The sequence below is a fragment of the Acomys minous genome (genome assembly GCF_964271855.1).
Source record: "Acomys minous genome assembly, chromosome: 11".
NCBI lineage: Eukaryota > Metazoa > Chordata > Mammalia > Rodentia > Muridae > Acomys > Acomys minous.
The window spans coordinates 55,873,588-55,892,254 of record NC_140492.1 but is presented as its reverse complement, the minus strand read 5'-3'; the positions used below and the strand labels follow the sequence as shown (position 1 = coordinate 55,892,254).

The 18,667-nt window shown below is 48.1% G+C and overlaps 1 protein-coding gene across 2 annotated transcripts in view; it reads right to left on the bottom strand.

Annotated features, from left to right (window-relative positions):
- PARP14 (poly(ADP-ribose) polymerase family member 14) overlaps window positions 1-17,371 on the bottom strand; it is a 32,999-nt gene extending 15,628 nt beyond the window's left edge. The window contains exons 1-6 of one of the 2 annotated variants that reach the window (XM_084800493.1): window positions 17,131-17,371; window positions 11,631-11,761; window positions 10,556-10,589; window positions 8,351-8,584; window positions 5,905-6,141; window positions 1,311-3,544 (exon numbers count right to left, since the gene is read on the bottom strand). In XM_084800493.1, coding sequence (XP_084656619.1) covers window positions 1,311-3,544; window positions 5,905-6,141; window positions 8,351-8,584; window positions 10,556-10,589; window positions 11,631-11,761; window positions 17,131-17,317 — 3,057 coding nt within the window. In that variant the 5' untranslated portion in view covers window positions 17,318-17,371. Of the gene's footprint in view, window positions 1-1,310; window positions 3,545-5,904; window positions 6,142-8,350; window positions 8,585-10,555; window positions 10,590-11,630; window positions 11,762-17,130 lie in introns of those variants that run through there. The other variant, XM_084800494.1, reaches the window with a different exon arrangement.
- Between the last annotated feature and the right edge of the window lie 1,296 nt (window positions 17,372-18,667).

Genomic DNA, 18,667 nt, shown 5'->3' with positions numbered 1-18,667 from the left:
TGTTACATCACACTCTGTCTGTCTCTCTGTCTGTTTCTGTTTCTCTGTCTCTGCCTGACTCTGTCTCTCTCTCTCTCTCTCTCTCTCTCTCTCTCTCTCTCTCTCTCTCTCTCATTCACACTAAGAATTGTCCCTACACAAGGTCCATCACCAGGAGGACCTCCCATTTGTACTTTTAGTGAATATACTAAAAGCCACTGGTATGCCCACTTGAAGCAGGTATGTGAGTTGTTTGTTTTGATTTGTTTTGTTGAGACAGGGTTTCTCTGTGTAGCCTTGACTGTCCTGGACTCACTTCATAGACCAGGCTGGTCTCGAACTCACAGCGATCCATGTACCTCTGCCTCCCGAGTGCTGGGATTAAAGGGTATGTGCGTTGTATGTGAGCTATGAAAGCTGTCTAAGGATAAAGAAGGACAGCTAATTCCATGGCTGCTAGATGCTGTTTAACTCGTCTCCATATAGCCTGCGGGGCTGTGCTACAGCAGCATGTCCAGGTTAAAAGTTTCCATTGTGTCATTGTTGATCACACTGTACTAGGACCTGCTCTTGATGGATGCTTAGAGACACTTTCTCTTGTAAAGCATGTCCAACTGTTTGTCATGTAAAGGTAGTGGGATAAGTGCCACCCAGTGGTGCTGGCTTAGGACTTCATTTTTTAAAGATTTCTTTATTTATTATTTATATTCTGCCTGCATGAATGCCTGCCCGCCAGAAGAGGGCATCTGGTCACATTATAGATGGTCATGAGCTACCATGTGGTTTCTGGGAATTGAACTCAGGACCCCTGGAAGAGCAGACAGTGCTCTTAACCACTGAGCCATCTCTCCAGCCCTGACTTAGGACTTTAATCAGCTCACTCCTTCCTCACAGAGGACCAGCAAATGGCTTCAGGGGACTGAGCTCCCTCCACCCCAGCACCCGTTCACCCTTTGCTCCTGGCTATGGAGATTCCACCCTCTGTATTTCCCCTACTCTTTCCCCCATCTGTAACTCTGAGAAGCCATCCTCAGATGGACCAAAACCTGACAGACGGAAAGTGATGAAAATGCAGAAAGGTACACAATGTCTGCTGCTACAGATGTTCAGTTACTGGGACCTATCTCAGGGCCCTTTCAATCCTTCCGGACACACCAAATCTCCATGCCTGACTGATGATTTGACAAGAAATCCAGTATCTGTGGGAAAGCGTTTGAAGGCTGAGGGAGAAGTAATGGAATTTTCCTGTTCTTCCCCTCCACTCTGTCTTTCTTTGGCCCTCAAGAAGGCAGTTACAAGGCCATGTGGCATCACAGCACAGGGACACTCACCTTGGCATTCTGCACACTGTCTTCAACCAGCCGGATTCTCAGGCCTTCTGGGGACACCAGCAGACGGTCCTGACTTGGTGGTGTTTTCCCTAATGGTACAGGTGCTTTTAAACTGGGTGAGAAAGCTGTGTGGTAGAGAGTGTCTTTATATGCATCTTTTACAGCCTCGGCAAAGGCCTCGGCAACCTTCGCCGATAGGCCCACCAGATAGATCTTTTTCAAGGTGCGTCTGTCCTGCTTACGGAGGAAGTTTTCCTTGATGGCTAAAACAATGGTAGAGACACACTGGTCTAAGGGGAAATCAAAGATGCCAGAGCTGATAGCCGGTATGGCCACGGACTGGCACTTGTACTCTTCAGCTAATGTGAGGCTCTGATCCACAACTCTCTTTAGCAGGCTCACACACTCGAGGACCTTGTCATTTTTCCACCGAGGCCCTACGGCGTGGATGACGTGCCGGCAAGGGAGCTTGCCTGCCTTGGAGATAACAGCATTGCCAGGGAAGACTGTGCCGCCGATGTCCCTTACGATCTGGTCACACTCTGCTTGAAGCTCAGGGCCAGCCGCCTTTGAGAGGGAGAGCGCGAGGCCATTGATGTGCCTCAGGTGCTCGTTCGCCGCGTTCACTACCGCGTCGACGGGAAACTGAGACAGGTCTCCCTGCTGGGCAATCAACGTGACTCCGGGGGCGATGCCCCTCTCTACCAGGCACTTCTGCTCCTCAAAGCTGCCTTCCTCTTTGTCCCCATCCTCCTGGAGTTCAATGATGCATCCATACTGGCGTTTGACCTCCATTTTGTAATAGGATTCTTTATCCAGGAAGAAGTGCCTGGCGCCGGCTTTGTCCGTCTGGAATCTTTTGACGCAGACTGAATTCTGGATTTCCTTTACTGTGTTCACACACTCTAGAACTTTGCTCTTGGGGCCAGTTAGTAAAATGCTGTTTGGGTTGCCCTTCGGTTTAAAACTCACCTGCACGGCTGCCCTTTTTATCTTTGACAACAGCACCTTGTCTGTCTTTAAATAGTCAATAATCAAGGGTGGTTCTATTTCAACCAGTCTTTCGACTCTCATGTGGTTTTCCAAGAACTCAAAAAGCTGGCTATGGATTTCACTTACTTCTCTCACACAGCCTGCGACAACGACCTCAGCCTGCACTCCTGAAGTCAGTTCATTTTTTACCACAATGGTTGCGGAGGACCTGTGTCTCTTTTGCAGAGGCTGAATCTTCTTTCGCCACGCACTGCCGCTAAGAACGTCTTTGTCCTCAACTTCAATGCACTTATGACTTAAAGTGCCTAGCATTTTCTTCTCAGCTTCTACCAGGACTTGGACAGACCAACCAGTTAAGAGGAGACCTGTGCCTTTCAGCTCATATGTGGCGAGAATATTCTGTGCCTCAAAAAGAGTCTTGGAGAATTCCCGGCTGTCCACTCGCTGCAGAAACAGGAAGACGTCAGAAGAAACCGAGACTTCTTTCTGAACCATGGAATGCGCCTTTTCCTGGATCTCACACTTGACTTTATACACATCTGCAGGGAGCCCCTTAAAGCACAGGTACTGAGTGGCGTCATCGTAAGAGATCTCCATCTCTGGGTACTCTTTGCTCAGATCCTCCAGGAAACCAGTGTGGTGCAAAAGAAAATGCTTTCCCTGAGAAACGGCCGCTTTCTCCTTCACGCTCTGCTCTTCCCTTCTAAGCCTCTCTGTGGTGCTGTCTATTAGTTCCTTGACTTGCTGGCTGATGGCGCGAACCTCTCCTGATCTTCCTGCTAAGGTTAGACTCTCCCCTTCAAACTCAATCAGGACCCTGTCATCTCCCAATGCGTGCTTGATGATGTCCCACACTGGTGACTGCACCTCAAAAAGCTTAACCTCATATTTAGACCTCAGGCTGGAGAGAGCTGCGGAGGCATCTTCCTTCCAGGTCTTGATGCTCGGCCTGTGGCTGGCTAAGGTGGCAGCAGGTCTGATAGTCAACTTCCCATCGATTTCAGACCACGACAGCTCACAGTGACAGCGTCTCATTTTGTCATTTATCTCCTCAATCAGATGATCGTTTTTTTGAAAGAACTTCCACAAAGGAAGACCCAGGGACTCTTGGAAAGATGCTGGAAGCTTGACCAAAGGTTTCTCCTCCCCATACAAGGCTGTGCCCAGAGAGGTATAATAGGGGAAGACGGATAGTGGCATCTTCTTGAAGCTGTGTTTCTTGGCCATAACGGTGTCTAACACTTTAAAAGAAAAGTAAATAAATAAATAAATAACAGTGATGTCAGTGTCACATATTTCAAAAAGAACACAAAATAAGGGCTAGAGGGATGGCTCAGTGGTTAAGAGCACTGACTGCTCTTTCAGAGGTCATAAGTTCATTTCCCAGCAACCACATGGTGGCTCGCAACCATCTACAATGAGATCTGGTGCCCTCTTCTGGCGTGCAGGTGTACATGCAAGTAGAGCACTGTATACATAATAAATAATTAAAAAAAAAAAAAAGAACACAAAACAAACTCTTCTGAAGGGCAAAAGTCACTGACGTTTGCAGAACTTAAAGGTAGCATTCTCCCATGAGGTCACATATAGCCTGATATGCAGTGACTTCACAAGGCCGACTTTATACACTCCACACTGAAATCATGTTTGAATCTGTTGTTCTTGTGACACAGTAAGAAACAGATACAAACTTGGGTGCAAGCACATGGCTGATCTTTGTACCAATATAAAGAACATTGTAATCCTCGGTGGGAAACATTCTGCTGTCTGTCCCTTCCTGTAGATCCCTAGAATTTAACTTTCATGTTTAATTTAAGAGTATTAATATCTTCGCAGGAGAAGCATAATTGTACCAGCACCATGTATCGCTTTCCCAAGCCTTGTACATAAATGTAATGCCTTTAATCTTGACAGTGGCTCCCTCAGGTAAGGGCTCTAAGACATCCTAAACTCAGGTGAGAGAGCTGAGGCTGGGAAAAGTCAGGGCTCCATAGGAAGAGGTAGTGTCTGAGCTACCTGCCACTGTGAGCCAACCTGGCCCCATGTTCTTGCCCCTACACCAAATCAAAATTCGCCGTCGTTGGAGAGGCCAGCCTCAACAATCACACTTTAGTAAGGCCTTTCCCATTATAATCTCCCACCCACCATGTGTACCAAGATAGCAACCACACCCTGCCCCTGGGTGAATGCACTCTTCTCTCTCTCTCTCTCTCTCTCTCTCTCTCTCTCTCTCTCTCTCTCTCTCTCCCTCCCTCCCTCTCTCCCCCTCCCTCTCTCTCTCTCCTTCCCTCCCTCCCTCCCTCCCTCTCTCTCTCTCCCTCCCTCCCTCCCTCCCCCTCCCTCCCTCCCTCCCCCTCCCTCCCTTCCTCTCTCTCTCTCTCTCTCTCTCTCTCTCTCTCTCTCTCTCTCTCTCTCTCCCTCCCTCTCTCCCCCTCCCTCTCTCTCTCTCTCTTCCTCTCTCTCTCTGTCTTCATCCAGGACTCACCTTCACTTAGTTATAATTGTTGGGCAAGTGTAGGAAGTATCAGCATGGAGATTAAAAACTTGGATTGACATAGCACCCATGGTATAAAGATGCTAAAAAATAATACCCTTGTGTAAGACTCAATCTTAGGGCTGGAATCATGCCAGAGGGCAAGACTGTGACATTCAGAGGCCCAAAGATGTAGGTCCAACCTTCCATAGCAGCTCCGGAGAGGCAGTATACCTGGCTAGGCTGAGTGAGCTCTAGCATGGACACAGCACCACCCTAGGCCAAGCTTAGTAAAGGGATTATTTCATGTAACTCTTCCAGCACTCCTCTGAGGTAACTCCTGATGTGCTATCACTACAGATAAGAAAACAGGAGGTTTCAGGGTTAAAGGTCAAAAGCCAGTGAACACCAAATAGGACTTGAACTCAAGTCAGTCTGACTCAAGAACCATGGGAGACGTCACCATCGATGCGGCTTTCAGTCTCCATCCTGAGGTTATGAGAAAATGCCCCCATAAGTTCCGCCTCAGCACAGTGACAGAAGGGGACAGAAATGCTTTGTGGAGGGGGGCACTAGAGAGATGGCTCAGGGGTTAAGAGCACTGTCTGTTGTTCCAAAGGCCTTGAGTTTAATTCCCAGCAACCACATGCTGGCTCACAACCATCTAAATGTGATCTAACGTTCTTTTCTGGACTGCAGGTGTACATGCAGGCAGAATACTATATAAATAAATAAACCGTCTTTTTTTTTTTTTAATGAAGTTTGCCTTGTCCAGGCACTTCAGTTTAAAAAAAGAAAGAAAGAAAGAAATGCTTTGGGGGACTGTACATGTTTCTGAGTACATCTTTACCTACACTTGTTGAAATCAACTTGAGAATCAACACGGGGAACTAAAACACGGATCTATCTCTTTGGGAGAATAGCCTGTTCTGAGAACGGCGACTCTTTCAGTCATGGAGGCTCTGCACTGTCTCCCACCAGCTGGTGTCTCACCACAGTCTGCACTGTTGCCCTCATCCTGCACTCAGGAGAGGACTGGCGCCATTTCCCACAGATGAGTGGACAAAACACAGGAGGGGTTTAAGTAAGCTCTGGGTATGCCCGGTGTGGCAGGCCGAGACCCGGTACCTTTGCAGTCACAGAACTCAACCAGCGCAGAGCTCTCTTCAGGGAAACACTCAACCCGGGCGACTCTTCCGCCGCCGTTGTAAGGGCTTTCAAAGAAGAGTTGCAACTGGTAGTCGTCCACGCCGGGAGGCAGGTTTTCCACCCTGACTACATTTGTTGTTTCCAGAAGTCTCGGGGCAAGCTGGAGCTTTTTGCTTGTGTCATGGCTGGTACAATCAGTAATAAATTTTGTGGTATCTACAAGAGAAGATAAAATGAGAAAAAAATTGATGGCATATCTATATGGGACTGAACAAATGGCTTGGCTACAACGGAGAAGGGAGAACTAGCCAGCGGGGGTCTTTTCTGCCACTGAGCTTATCCTTCAGCCATGGCCAACTGGCTTCAGTATCCTTACAATGCCGCCTCTCTCCCCAGTTTCTCAAGGAGTCCACACCCACAGCCTGACTCCAAACTCATATCCGAAGACCACTTTCAGTTTCAGTTTTATGTTCATGTACACACACACACACACACACACACACACACACACTAATCATGTTTTTAAAGCCCCTTTTTTGTCCTTGTATATACAATTGCTTGGGTCTGCAATGCCATGTTGGAGCAACATGGGAGTCTGAGGTGTTTTTGTTTTATTCTGACACTGCTGCCATAGCTATGTCTACAACCTCCTCCATTTTCTCATTTGGTCCTACTTTTGTTTGTTAGTTTGTTTGTTTGTTTGTTTCGGTTTTTTGTTTATTTGTTTTTGGTTTGGTTTGGTTTGGTTTTTTGAGACAGGGTTTCTTTGTGTAGCCTTGGCTGTCCTAGACTTGCTTTGTAGACCAGGCTGGTCTCGAACTCACAGCGATCCGCCTGCCTCTGCCTCCCGAGTGCTGGGATTAAAGGCGCGTGCCACCACGCCCAGCTGTTTGTTTGTTTTGAGACAAGGTTTCTCTGTGTAGCCTTGGCTGTCCTGGACTTGCTTTGTAGACCAGGCTGGACTCGAACTCAGAGATCCACCTGCCTCTGCCTCCAGAGTGCTGGGATTAAAGGCATGCAACACCACGCCCAGCTTTGGTCTGGTTGGTGATGCCAGTGGTGGTGGTGGTGGCGGTGGTGGCAGCGCACTCTTTTAATCCCAGTACTTGGGAGGCAGAGGCAGATGGATGTCCCTTTATGGCTCAGAGGTTGACAGCACTTGGTACCTTTGCAGAGGACTGTGATTCAGTTCCCAACATCTACCTGGAGGCTCACAGCCATCTGTAACTCCAGTTCCAGGGGGAACCTAATGCCCTCTACTGGCCTCTGCCGGCACTGCATGCATGTGGCACAAACATACATACATGCAGGCAAACTTCCCTTTATAAGAACTAAGAATAAACTTGAAATAACAATAGTGCCCTCTACCGAATCCTTACCATGCCTCAGGTACCGCATTAAGTATATCTCATTTAATCTTCACAGGAATTTAGCTAGGTGGTGATCATCCCCATTTTATGGATGAGCGGAAAAGGAACAACTTCATACACTCTGACCACACCATCTGTGGGTGTGATTGGTACCCCACCACCACGGCCCTGGGACATAGGCCTCGGATTTGGAATTTGCCCAAATCGTCTAGGAGGAGACGATTCTTTCTTGTTACAATGACCTAACAGAGCACTCATTTCCTTTTTTATGTTTCTGTGTGTGTGTGTGTGTGTGTGTGTGTGTGTGTGTGTGTGTGTGCTCACATGCAAGTGCACATACATGCATGCATGCATGCGTGCATTGAGAGGCCAGAGGACAACTTTTAAGAGCCCCAGGGATCACACTCAGGCTGGCTGTCAGGCTTGACGGCAAGCGCCTTTGCCCATTCTGCCATCTTGCTGGCAGGGCATTCATTGTCCCCATTGAGTGGGCTCCGTCGTCTCTGCATGTGTGACCATGGGAGGGTTATACCAAGAAGAAGTGTGGTGACGCGGTAGGAGAAAGGGAAGAGCTGCCTGAGCGCAAATCCAGGTCCCTGTCTCTCACACCGCTGTGCCCCTGCTACAGGGTCGTTGAAGGAATGACTAACTTAACATACGTAGAAATTAGCAGGTGCCTGACTTACGGCAAGGGCTAAGGGTTAGTTTGCTGGCATTATTGTCTTCCAGTAAATGCAGTGTGGTAACGGGTCAGTCTTTATCCCTCCCAGGGATGTAAGAGGTTCAAGCTTGTTCACTTGGGGTCACCTTAAAATTTCCATTTCTCTCCCCCCCAACTTCCCCCCCCCATTCAAGTGATCATACAGTAAAGGGCAGACTATTGAACATAGTCAAATTTGATCTCAGAATTAATTTCTCTTTCAAAACTTTAAGGGCAAAAGCATCTGTACTGACTTAGTTACTCCCTCCAAAAAGGAGTCAAACTTTCAGAGATGTCTCAGACTCTGGGGTGTGATGCCCAGAGGCCTGGGAGCGCACGGCTTCCTGGGACTCACCTATAGGTTTCCAGAAGGTAACCACAGCAACGCTAAAGTCTCGGATCACTTCCACCTTAAAGTCACTGGGGCAGAGGCCACTTATGTTCTCCACTAGGAAGGTCAGCACTATGTCAGTTGCTCTCTCTGGCAGGTTTTCAAATACCACCATGGAGGACGTATTCTCACGTTCTTTCGGGACGTCTTCCATTTTCTCTGCTCCACCACTGGGAGAATGGGTTGTGTCCAAATCATCTGATAAATCAGGAAAGGACAGTGAACGGTGCAAGGTATTTTGTTTGTTGTTTTGTTTTGTTTTAAAAACAGCATTTCCCTGTTGTCACCTTGGCTGTCCTGGACTGACTTTGTAAGCCAGGTTGGTCCTGAACTCACAGAGATCCGCCTGCCTCTGCCTCTTCTGGGATTAAAGGCGTGAGCCACCACGCCCAGCTAGGTGTAAGGTATTAAATCATGGTTTTATCAAAGTAAATGATCCTTAGACAACCCCCCACCCCTTCACTCCCATCACCATCCCCCACCCTGATTTTACCATCTCTTGGCTAACTCAGCTAAAAGGAAATTTTGGATAATGAAGCCTTCGCTTTAGTGAATTAAAAACTAAAATGCACCACCGAGCAGTGGTGGCACACTCTTTTAATCCCAGCACATGGGAGGCAGAGGCAGGTGAACTCTGTAAGTTGGAGGACAGCCAGGGCTAAGAGTAACTGTCTCGAAAAACCTAAAATGTAGCATTAGGGTTTTGTTGTTGTTCTTGTTGTTGTTATCATTAGTTTGATCTAATTTTTCTGCTTTGTTTTTCTGATAATATACATCATCCCTCATATATGTCTCCCCAGTACTAGACTGTAGCCACAGTTTCTAAAAGCAGGGCTTAACTCTCCTCATCTTAGCGTTGCTGGCACATGGCATATAGCTGAGGCTCACCAGAGGCTCGCTGAGCTAGAGCACTCCCGTTTGGCTCTCTCTGGGAAAGCAAAGATATCTGAGGGTGTGCATACACTCATGCTAAACAAAAGACTACTTTATTTTAAAAAAAGATTTATTTATTATGCGTACATTGTTCTGCCTGCATGTGTGCCTTCCTGACAGAAGAAGGCACCAGATCTCATTATAGGTGGTTGTGAGCTACCATGTGGTTGCTGGGAATCAAACTCAGCAACTTTGGAAGAGCAGCCGGTGCCCTTAACCTCTGAGCCATCTGTCCAGCCCCCAAGACTACTTTAAAAAGCAACACTGAAAAAATGGCTCAGAGCTTAAGAGCACTGACTGCTCTTCCAGAGGTCCTGAGTTCAAGTCCCAGCAACCACATGGTGGCTCACAACCATCTATAGTGTAATCTGATGCCCTCTTCTGGCCTGCAAGTGTACACACAGACACAACACTGTATACATAATAACAAAAATAAATACATTTTTAAAAAAAGCAACACTGTAGCAGTATTAATGAGGAGTGGCTCACGGAGTAAGAGAGCTTTCTGTGTGCTTATGGGGGCCTCAGTCTGAACCCCCAGCACCCTGTAATTGCTGGGTGTGGCTATGTGTGCCCAGTGTAGAGATAGGCAGATCCCAAGAGATCCCTGGCCAGCAAGCCTAGCCAAAAGGCCAAACGTCAGGTTCAGTGAGAGTCTCGAGGGAGGGAGAGAAAGAATTCCTTCCCCTGAGATTTGAATGTCTGCATCTCTTGCCCTTGCTGATCTTGGTTATCTATTTGTTACCCTTTATAAGGGTAACAGTGACTCCTTCATTAAAGTCTGGGCCAGGACATGGCCCTGCCCACCCACTAGTGAAGCAGGAGACCCCGCCCCGAGCCCCAGTGCTGGCTGTGCACCCTACAGCAGGTGCGCACGGAAGAGCTGGGACACTGGGTTCCACCTACAACACACCCAGGTCTCACAGAGCACTGATACCCAGAGAACCACACAGCATCCGTTCCATGTCCTATCCTTGCTGCTCTTTGCCTCCCAGGTCTTCTTCCCCTCTTCCCATCTGGAGACATTTCTGAGCTGGTCCTATTCTTCTGCTGGGGGGCCCTAATGGCTGAAAGGGCTCCCTCAGGGAATGTTTCATACACCTGGAAAGATGATGCAACTGAAGACAGCCCCAGGCTAAGAAGATTCTGCACGGTGTGTGAATCTAGAGGGAAAATCTCCCAAGCAACGTGCTTAATAAAGACCAAACTGCCTGGTAAACACCAGGGCCGCCTTACCTGGTTTCACAGCACCTTCTTTTGTCTTGGACTCCTAAACCCCAAACAGTAAGACAGCATTAATACACGAGTCTTTTCTTTGTATAAATAAGACACCTCTTGGGCCAGACTGGAGACGTAAGCTAAGTTGAGATGATAACGACACCGTTGGGTAAGGAGCTGGTGAAGGAACTGGAGGCTGCATGTCACAGCATGTCTTCTTGCTGGTCATACCAGTCAATGATGAAATGAGGTGCACACAAGAGTCCCCAGCTCATGCCAAAGGTAAGACAACGTAGCCTGTGCTTCTCCCCTCCCCCCCACCCCCCCCGCCACACACACACACTTAGTGGTCATTTCGTGTTTACTGTGTGTGCACAGCACATCACAGAGATCCCTGGCAATCTTCTTCCCAGTTGAAGAAACAGCACACAGTGTGAACTGCTGGCCTCTCAAGAAGATTAAAAAAAAACAAGATGGCAGGCTTCCGGTTATAAAGAAGCCAAGGCAGGGATGGAAAGATGGCTCAGAGGTTAAGAGCACTGACTGCTCTTCCAGAGGTCCTGAGTTCAATTCCCAGCAACCACATGGTGGCTCCCAACCATCTATAATGGGATCTGATGCCCTCTTCTGACCTACAGATGAACATGCAGGCAAAACACTGTATACATAATAATAATTAATTAATTAAAAAAAAAAGAAGCCAAGACAAATAGAAGCAAACTTTGACACCCCAAATTTATTGCTATTGTACTCCCCCCCCCAATTTTGACTCTTCAAAAAGTGTCAAGATGTGACTGCTTCTTCATTGCTCACAGCCATCGTTCCACGGCTCTGGTTGTTCTCACACTCGTGGGACTTAGGCCCCCATCTACCCATTTTGCTTTCTTTTCTTTCCGAGACAGTCTCACTGTGCAGCCTTGGCTGGTAGACCAGGCTAGTCTTGAACTCTGCCTACCTCTTGAACCCGAGTGCTGGGATTAAAGACACGAGCCACCTCAGCCAGCACATGTTTACCATATTTTCATCATGGAGGTCCCCACACACCTTGGACTCACACCCTGTGTCCTTTTGAGTCCCTCCTAGGTTTCTTTACCTTTTCTGGAATTGCCTCTTTAGAGGCTGAGGCTTCCTCTGGGTCTGCGGGCAACCGGACAGTTAACTTGAATGTCCCTTTTCCTTGCCACACTAACTCATGATTCTTTTTCTCCAGAACGTTCTGCCGAACTGAAATGTTTAAAAAAAAAAAGTTTTAAGCCAAGTTGCACACACCTTGCACAAAAAATGAGTTCATGATTTCTACAGTTTTCACCACTGTTAGTCAGCGGCTCAGCCAGTTTCTCTAAAAAGGAAAACTCTGTTCAATGGGGGTAAACAACTAACAGACGAGTTTAATTTCATCTTTAAACTGACTCTGCACTCTTCATGCTATGTACACGTAGTGCATGTGGAAGAGTGTCACCCCTGCTCGCGTGGAGTCACATCAGGACCCTCGGCACGTCCCTGCATCACTCTCCGCCTCCTGGCCTGGAAACTGGGTCTTTCAATGGACCTGAAGTTTGCCCTTTTGGCTAGGCTTAATGGCCAGGGAGCTCTGGGGATCTCTGGTCCCTACTCTGTACTGGGCACATGTAGCCACGCCCAGCTGTTACAAGGGTGCTAGAGGTTCAAACTCCAGCCTCATGCCTATAGTACAAGCTATCTTGCCCAGTGAGCTATTCCCCTGCCCCTAAACTTACTGGAGTGTTGTTGTTGTAGTTTTGTTGTTTTGACACGAGATCTTACTATGTAGCCCTGCCTGCCTAAAACTTGGAGTCAGATCTGCCTGCCTCTATGTCCCAAGTGCTGGAGTCAAAGCCTGTACCATCATGCCCAGCTTACTTTTGTTGTTGTTGTTGGTTTGTTTTTGAGACAGGTTTTCTCTGTGTAACAGAGCCCTGACTGTTCTGGTCTCTCTTTATAGACCACGCTGGCCTCGAACTCACAGAGATCCGTCTACCTCTGTCTCCAGAGTGCTGGGATTAAAGGGGTGACTCCTACACCCAGCCTAAGATTTTGGGGGACATACTTTTTAATATTTACTGCTTTGGCTTAGCTATGGAGTGTCCCCCAAGGGCCTTGAGAACACTAGCACGGTTGCACAGCTCACAGCGCAGTTGTGGAAGCTTTACGAAGTGGGGCTGAGAGGAAGGAGTCAGGTCATTGGAAGATGATTCTGTGGGAGGCAGGGAAGGAGTGATCCTGGGACCTCCTCCCCTTTCCTCCTTTACCACTTCACAGCCAGGAGTTCTTGACAGGGTGTACTGCCATGTGCCACTGGCCCCAAAGCAGCAGGCCAACTGACTGGAGACTGAAAACTCCAAAATTGTTGAGGCCAGATCAACCCTTCGTCTGTTCAAGCTGATTATCTCAGATACACTATCACAGTAACAGAACTCTGGTTCCTTTAGCATCCTGCTAAGCAAATCTTATTTACCTCAGTCTTCTTATGAACTAATGAAGTTAACGGGGGTTGTTCTGAGCCAGTGTTAAGTGCATTACGTTGAAGAGATAGAAAGAGTGTAGTAGTGTGGTACCCGTACTATATTCGGTAGGCTTCAGAGGTAGAAATATTTATAATTACAGGGATGACTGGGTATATGGTTCTCGGAAGCTGACCCAGATGGCCATTATCAGAATGACCAAGAGTCCAGCCATTTCAACTAACACATTAGCCTGCAATAATAAATAATCCATACTTGGTAGTAAATGGAGTAGATTGTTTTTAAAAAATGGAATAGAGGAAGTTTTGCAAAAAAACAGAATTAGAACACCAGACAGCCGAAATACAGTGAAAACTGAACAGAACCCAAAGTCTTGTCGTTTGATTTCCAACTCTGTCACAAACTACCTGGGTGGCTGTAAAGAAACAAACACCCACTGGAGCTGAGGTTTCTCTATTTAAAGTATTCTCAGGAAATGCTGTCAATCACACAAAGAGCTATGAAAGTGTAAACTGCAAGCAGCAGTCAGAGAGAGAGAGAAGAGGAAAATCAGCATAGCTCAGACCATGGAGAACAGGGGTGTGTGTGTGTGTGTGTGTGTGTGTGTGTGTGTGTGTGTGTGTGCATGCATGAGTGTGTGTGCACGTGCATGCATGAGTGTGTGAGTGTGTATGTGTGTGAGTGTGTGTGTATGTGTGTGTAAGGAACAGGACGGGCATGCCCAGCACAGAAAATGCTGCACAAGGATAAAGGAAAAAGGTATCAGAGCCCTGCTGTTCACAGCAGCAACCAAATGTGGGGTTCCTATTGCACCCTGATGGGCTGGTCTGATGCACTCAGAGCCTATCATAAAGGGAGGTGTGATAGCTCTCCCATCTCAGCCATGAAGAGGACAGGCCAAAGAGGACTTCATTTAGATGTCCCCCCAGATACAGGCGTTAGAATCCATCTGAGAAGGATCGCTGGACTCTGTATTCTGTGATAGAGGGGTGTTTCCGGGGAAGCTGCACTGAGCGGGGAGATGCACCTCTGTGTGGCATTCCTTTTCTTCTTTCCAGCACTTTGGCAAAGTCCATCCAGAGATGAGTGCCTCCTCTTAGATCGTATGCACTGTGTATGGACATGGTACCCTCAGAGAGCAATGGTGGCAAAACAGTATGTGACCCCCATCAAGAAGGTGTATCTGGGAGGAGGAAGTAAAATTCTGATGTCCAGCCTCCCGCTTGTGGCCGCCTTGGGTCATCTACGTTCAGTTTCACTTAACAAGGTGGTGGGGGTCTAGGCTTGGAGAGATGGCTTAGTGGTTCAGAGCACTGGTTACACCGTCTGCAACTCCAGTTCCAGGGAGTTCTAACGCCCTCTTCTGGCCTCTGCAAGCATTGCATGCATGTGGTATACAGACATATATGCAGGCAATCACTCATATGCATACAATAAAAATAAGTTTTTTTTGTTTGTTTGTTTGTTTGTTTTTGTTTTGTGAGACAGCACTTTTCTGTGCAGCTCCGCTCTGGAATGCACTTTGTAAATCAGGCTGGTCTTGAACTCAGAGATCTGACTGCTTCTGCCTCCCGAGCGCAGGGGTTTTAAGGATTAAGGAGTGCACTGCTGCTGCCACCGCCACTCGGCAATACATTTTTTTTTCTTTTTTTAAGAAGATGAGTTCCTTAACTTCAAGGATACCTAGGCCTCTACACAATAAACAGGAGGCAAATTAGGACTAGAAAGTGTAATAAACTGTGCCCATCTGAAATGGGGTTTACTGTGTTTTGAGTTAGGGTCTGAGAGTGAAGCTCATTCATAGAGCAGCTGCCTAGCAGGCTCAAAGTTCTAATTAAAAAAGAAAAAAAAACTAAAAAGACAGTAAGTTGATACATAAACAGTATACAAACCCAATTAGCCTACAAAGGTCAGATCTTCCCATTCCGACCAATATATAGTACAGCCAAGAGGCTCAGTAGTACCATCAGGCTATGCTCAGACTACCTCTAGGGCGGAGGGTGGCGCCCTCTACTGGAAAGAAATGCTACTGCCCTCGGGCTGTAAACACAGTGAATCCGGGGCTGTAAATCTGTTGCAGGGAAATTCCAGATGACTTGCTACTGAGGAAACGGTCGAACAGGAAACCGAAAGTGAACAGAGATTCTAGTCACCCTAATGACTGGCCCTCAACACTGTTACATTTTAATAGAGTTTGAGTCATCTCTCTTGGGAGTGAAGCCAGAGGGATCACCTGTGCCTCCTGGGGGAAGTGGGGGGTGGGGGGGGAGTGTGTGAACCGGGAGCCCTGCAGGGAGAAAGCTGAGCAGAGATCTTGCTTTTGGTGACTTCGTCGTGAGCCCAGGCTTTTGGCGCTGAGTCACCTTGTCAGCTCAGGGGTCTGCTGTGAAGACGGGAACTGCATTGTCACAACAATTATTTTTTTTCCATGCCGTGTTTGCCATTAAACTACCAATATCTTAGATAGTCTCTCCATTTTGTTGGTTTGAGTCCCCCCACCCCCAATAAACAGCAAAGGTTTTGTTTGTTTGTTTAAGCTTAGCATGTCCCGGGTGTTACCTCAGGACTGGTGGCACACCGCTCACTCACCTCACACTCACTGGACTAAAGTGTCTAGAATAGAGCCGGAGCTGTGTCTACACACTCTCTGTGACCAGGATGCCAGTCGCCTGTACTCCCAACATGCGACCAACATTTGAGGATTGTGGCATTTAAGAGAAGAATGTGGGGCTGGCGAGATGGCTCAGTGGTTAAGAGCACTGTCTGCTCTTCCAAAGGACCTGGATTCAATTCCAAGTACCCACATGGCAGCTCGCAACTGTCTGTAACTCCAGTTCCAAGGCATCTGACACCTACATACCAATGCACATAAAATAAAACTAAAATTTTTTTAAAAGAAAAAGAGAAGAATGCACTCCTCCTGTCTACTGGGGTACTAGCAACTGGAATCCAACTGGGAACCCTCAAGAGGTGTTCCGAACCTACCTATGGGTCGCAACCCCTTGGGATCTAATGTCCCGTTCAGAGGTTAGCCTATGACCATTGGGGGAAAATTCTTTTTTTACATTACATTTTACATGATGTGAGCAAAATTAGTTATGATGTAGCAACGAAAATAATTTTATGGTGGTGTCGGGGGCGGCCACCACAATATAAAGAACTGAATTAAAAGGCCGCAGCATTAGGGAGGCTGAGAACCACTGCTCTAGGAAAAGAAAAAAAAAAAAAAAGATTCTGCTACCAGCTACCCAGCTGGGCACTCCCGTGTGAAATCGAAACTAGGAAAATACAGTCCTTGTTTTCCGGAAGGGGCCAGAGCCCTGCTGGTCTCTAGCGCCCTCCAACCCAGGCTTTCCAAAAACCTGTTTACACCTTTCATTTTTTTTTCCTTCTTGGATCCCTGCTGGGCCGCTACCTGGCCAGCTGCCAGGCCTCCTCAGTCTCCTTGCCTCTCTAGCCCGAATGTTTCCTCCAAATCCAAGGACAAGACGGTGGCATTGTCTGCATTCCAAAGATGACCCTGGTCTACAAAATCTCAGATGGGGACAAAAAGGTGGCTTTGCAGATGCCACAGGTCTTGAGCTTCCACTCAGCCACCCAAAGCAAGCAAGCAAAGCTAGGCTGGGCCTCCCTTGCGGAATGCAGACAGAGGTGGGGAACAGTCAACTGCTTCCCCAGATGAGGGACACCTCCACCCAGCACTCCAACCCGGGCTCAATGTTTACAGACACCTCAGGTCACCTTGGTGTTGCAGGACAAAGCAGGAACAAGACCCCCGGCTGTGGCACAGGAGCCCCAGGCCTTTTCCCTCTTCAAACTAACCTCCCCCAAAACCCTGCGATGCTAGCTGTCCAGGACAACTCAAGTTTCTGAATTCTTTTCCTACACCACTAGAATAATAAAAACAGAAAAGTTTAAAATTAAAAAAAAAAAAGTCACAGGAAGGTTCACAGCGCCAGGAAAGCCTTTCCTACTCCAAGATGCTCTCGCCACCCAGATTCTGCCTCCACGACCTCCCTCTCCCACCGGGCTGTAGCCCGAGTGCTGGGTCTGCCACCCGTGGCCCCGAACTCCGCGCCGGGCGACCCCTCCCCCGGCCTTTGCGCCCCTCACCATCCTCCGGGTAGAAGAGCACCAGGAAGCGCGCTGGGTTCCCGGGCTCAGGGACGACCTCGCACTCCCCTCCGCCCGAATTCTTCCGGCTCTGGAAGTACACTTGCAACTTGTTGATCAAGTTCTTTGGGGGATCGGAGCCCCAAGACCCCTCGACCAGCAGCGGGAAGGAGCCGGACGCTGCCATCCTGACTGGACTAGGAAGCGGACACTGCCGGGTTGCTCAAAGCGGCTCAGTTATTTAACTTTCTTTCGCTTTCATTTCCTGGAAATCCCTCCCCCACCCTTAGTTTCTAACTTCACCCATTTGTCCGGGGGATTGGAATAGTGTAACCCACCCCCCAAGGCCCGGGACACACCCAGTTCCCCCCCCCCCCACACACACCCGCTTTGTTTTCCTGCGCTCAACAGAAGCAAGTCAATTCCAGGGAGCTGGCGGTCCTACCCTCGCCTTCGGTCCACCTGTTGGCCTGCGCTTCAGCAGGACCAAGCTGAGCTTCATCCCTAGGACCGGTTCAGTATATCTAAACCCCACATTGTAGAAGAGAAGAAAAAGCCTCGCAAAACGATCCTCTCAGCATGCTCCCTACTCATTTGGGGACCACCCATCAGAATTCAACCTGCCTTTCCTGCTTCTGAATTCTATTTTCTCATCTGTGAACACTATGTTTACAAACTCCCAGTTTTGAGGAACGTGTGCTAGGCACTATGGTTTCTGGGAGTTCAAGGGATGCAGGAGACAATACACAGACGGAGGGAGAAATACTCAGGTGTTGTTGGAGCAATTGAGCAGGGGCTCCTAGCCCAATTGCGGGAAGGTCGAAGGTTGGGAATCACGTATGAGCAGGTGACATAGTGCCTGAAGCCTAAGGAGAAAGTGACGGTTCCCTTGTACAAAATCACTTATGCTGCTGCGTGGGTGCCAGTGAGAGGAGGCAGGCTGACCTGGGTGCTACAGAAAGGGATAGCGAAGAGATGGCCTCTAAGCTGCCACTAAAGGCAAGGTTGGTCAAAGGATGGGAGCAGTTCATGCCGAGTGGTCCAAGCAAGAGGCTGAATAGCAATTCACGAGTGAGCTGGACTATGACAGGGGTGAGAAGAGCCTAGGAATGTGTGTATCCTCAACACGTGATGAGCAAATATTTTGAACACACAATGAAGGGAGGCCATGCTGTTGCCTTGGTGGCGTTATCTGATGGAGAACAGGGAGGGACAGAATCTGAAGAGGCCTGAGGTCTGAAAAAAGGAAGAAGCAGAAATAGCAAAAAAAAAAAAAAAAAGTACCCAGATCTAGTCGACACACAGCCTTTAATCCCAGCACTTGAGAGACAGAGGCTGGCATGTCTCTGTGAGTTCAAGGCCAGCCTGAGCTACAGAGTGAGTTCCAGGACAGCCAGGGCTAAAACAGAGAAACCCTGTTTTGAAAAACCAAAAATAAAACAAAAACAAACAAAGAAAATTACCCGGATCTTTCCAGAAAGTTGACTGACCAGGAAGACCAGGAAGTCAAGCAGCAGTTGGGGGATGGGAGTTTGGG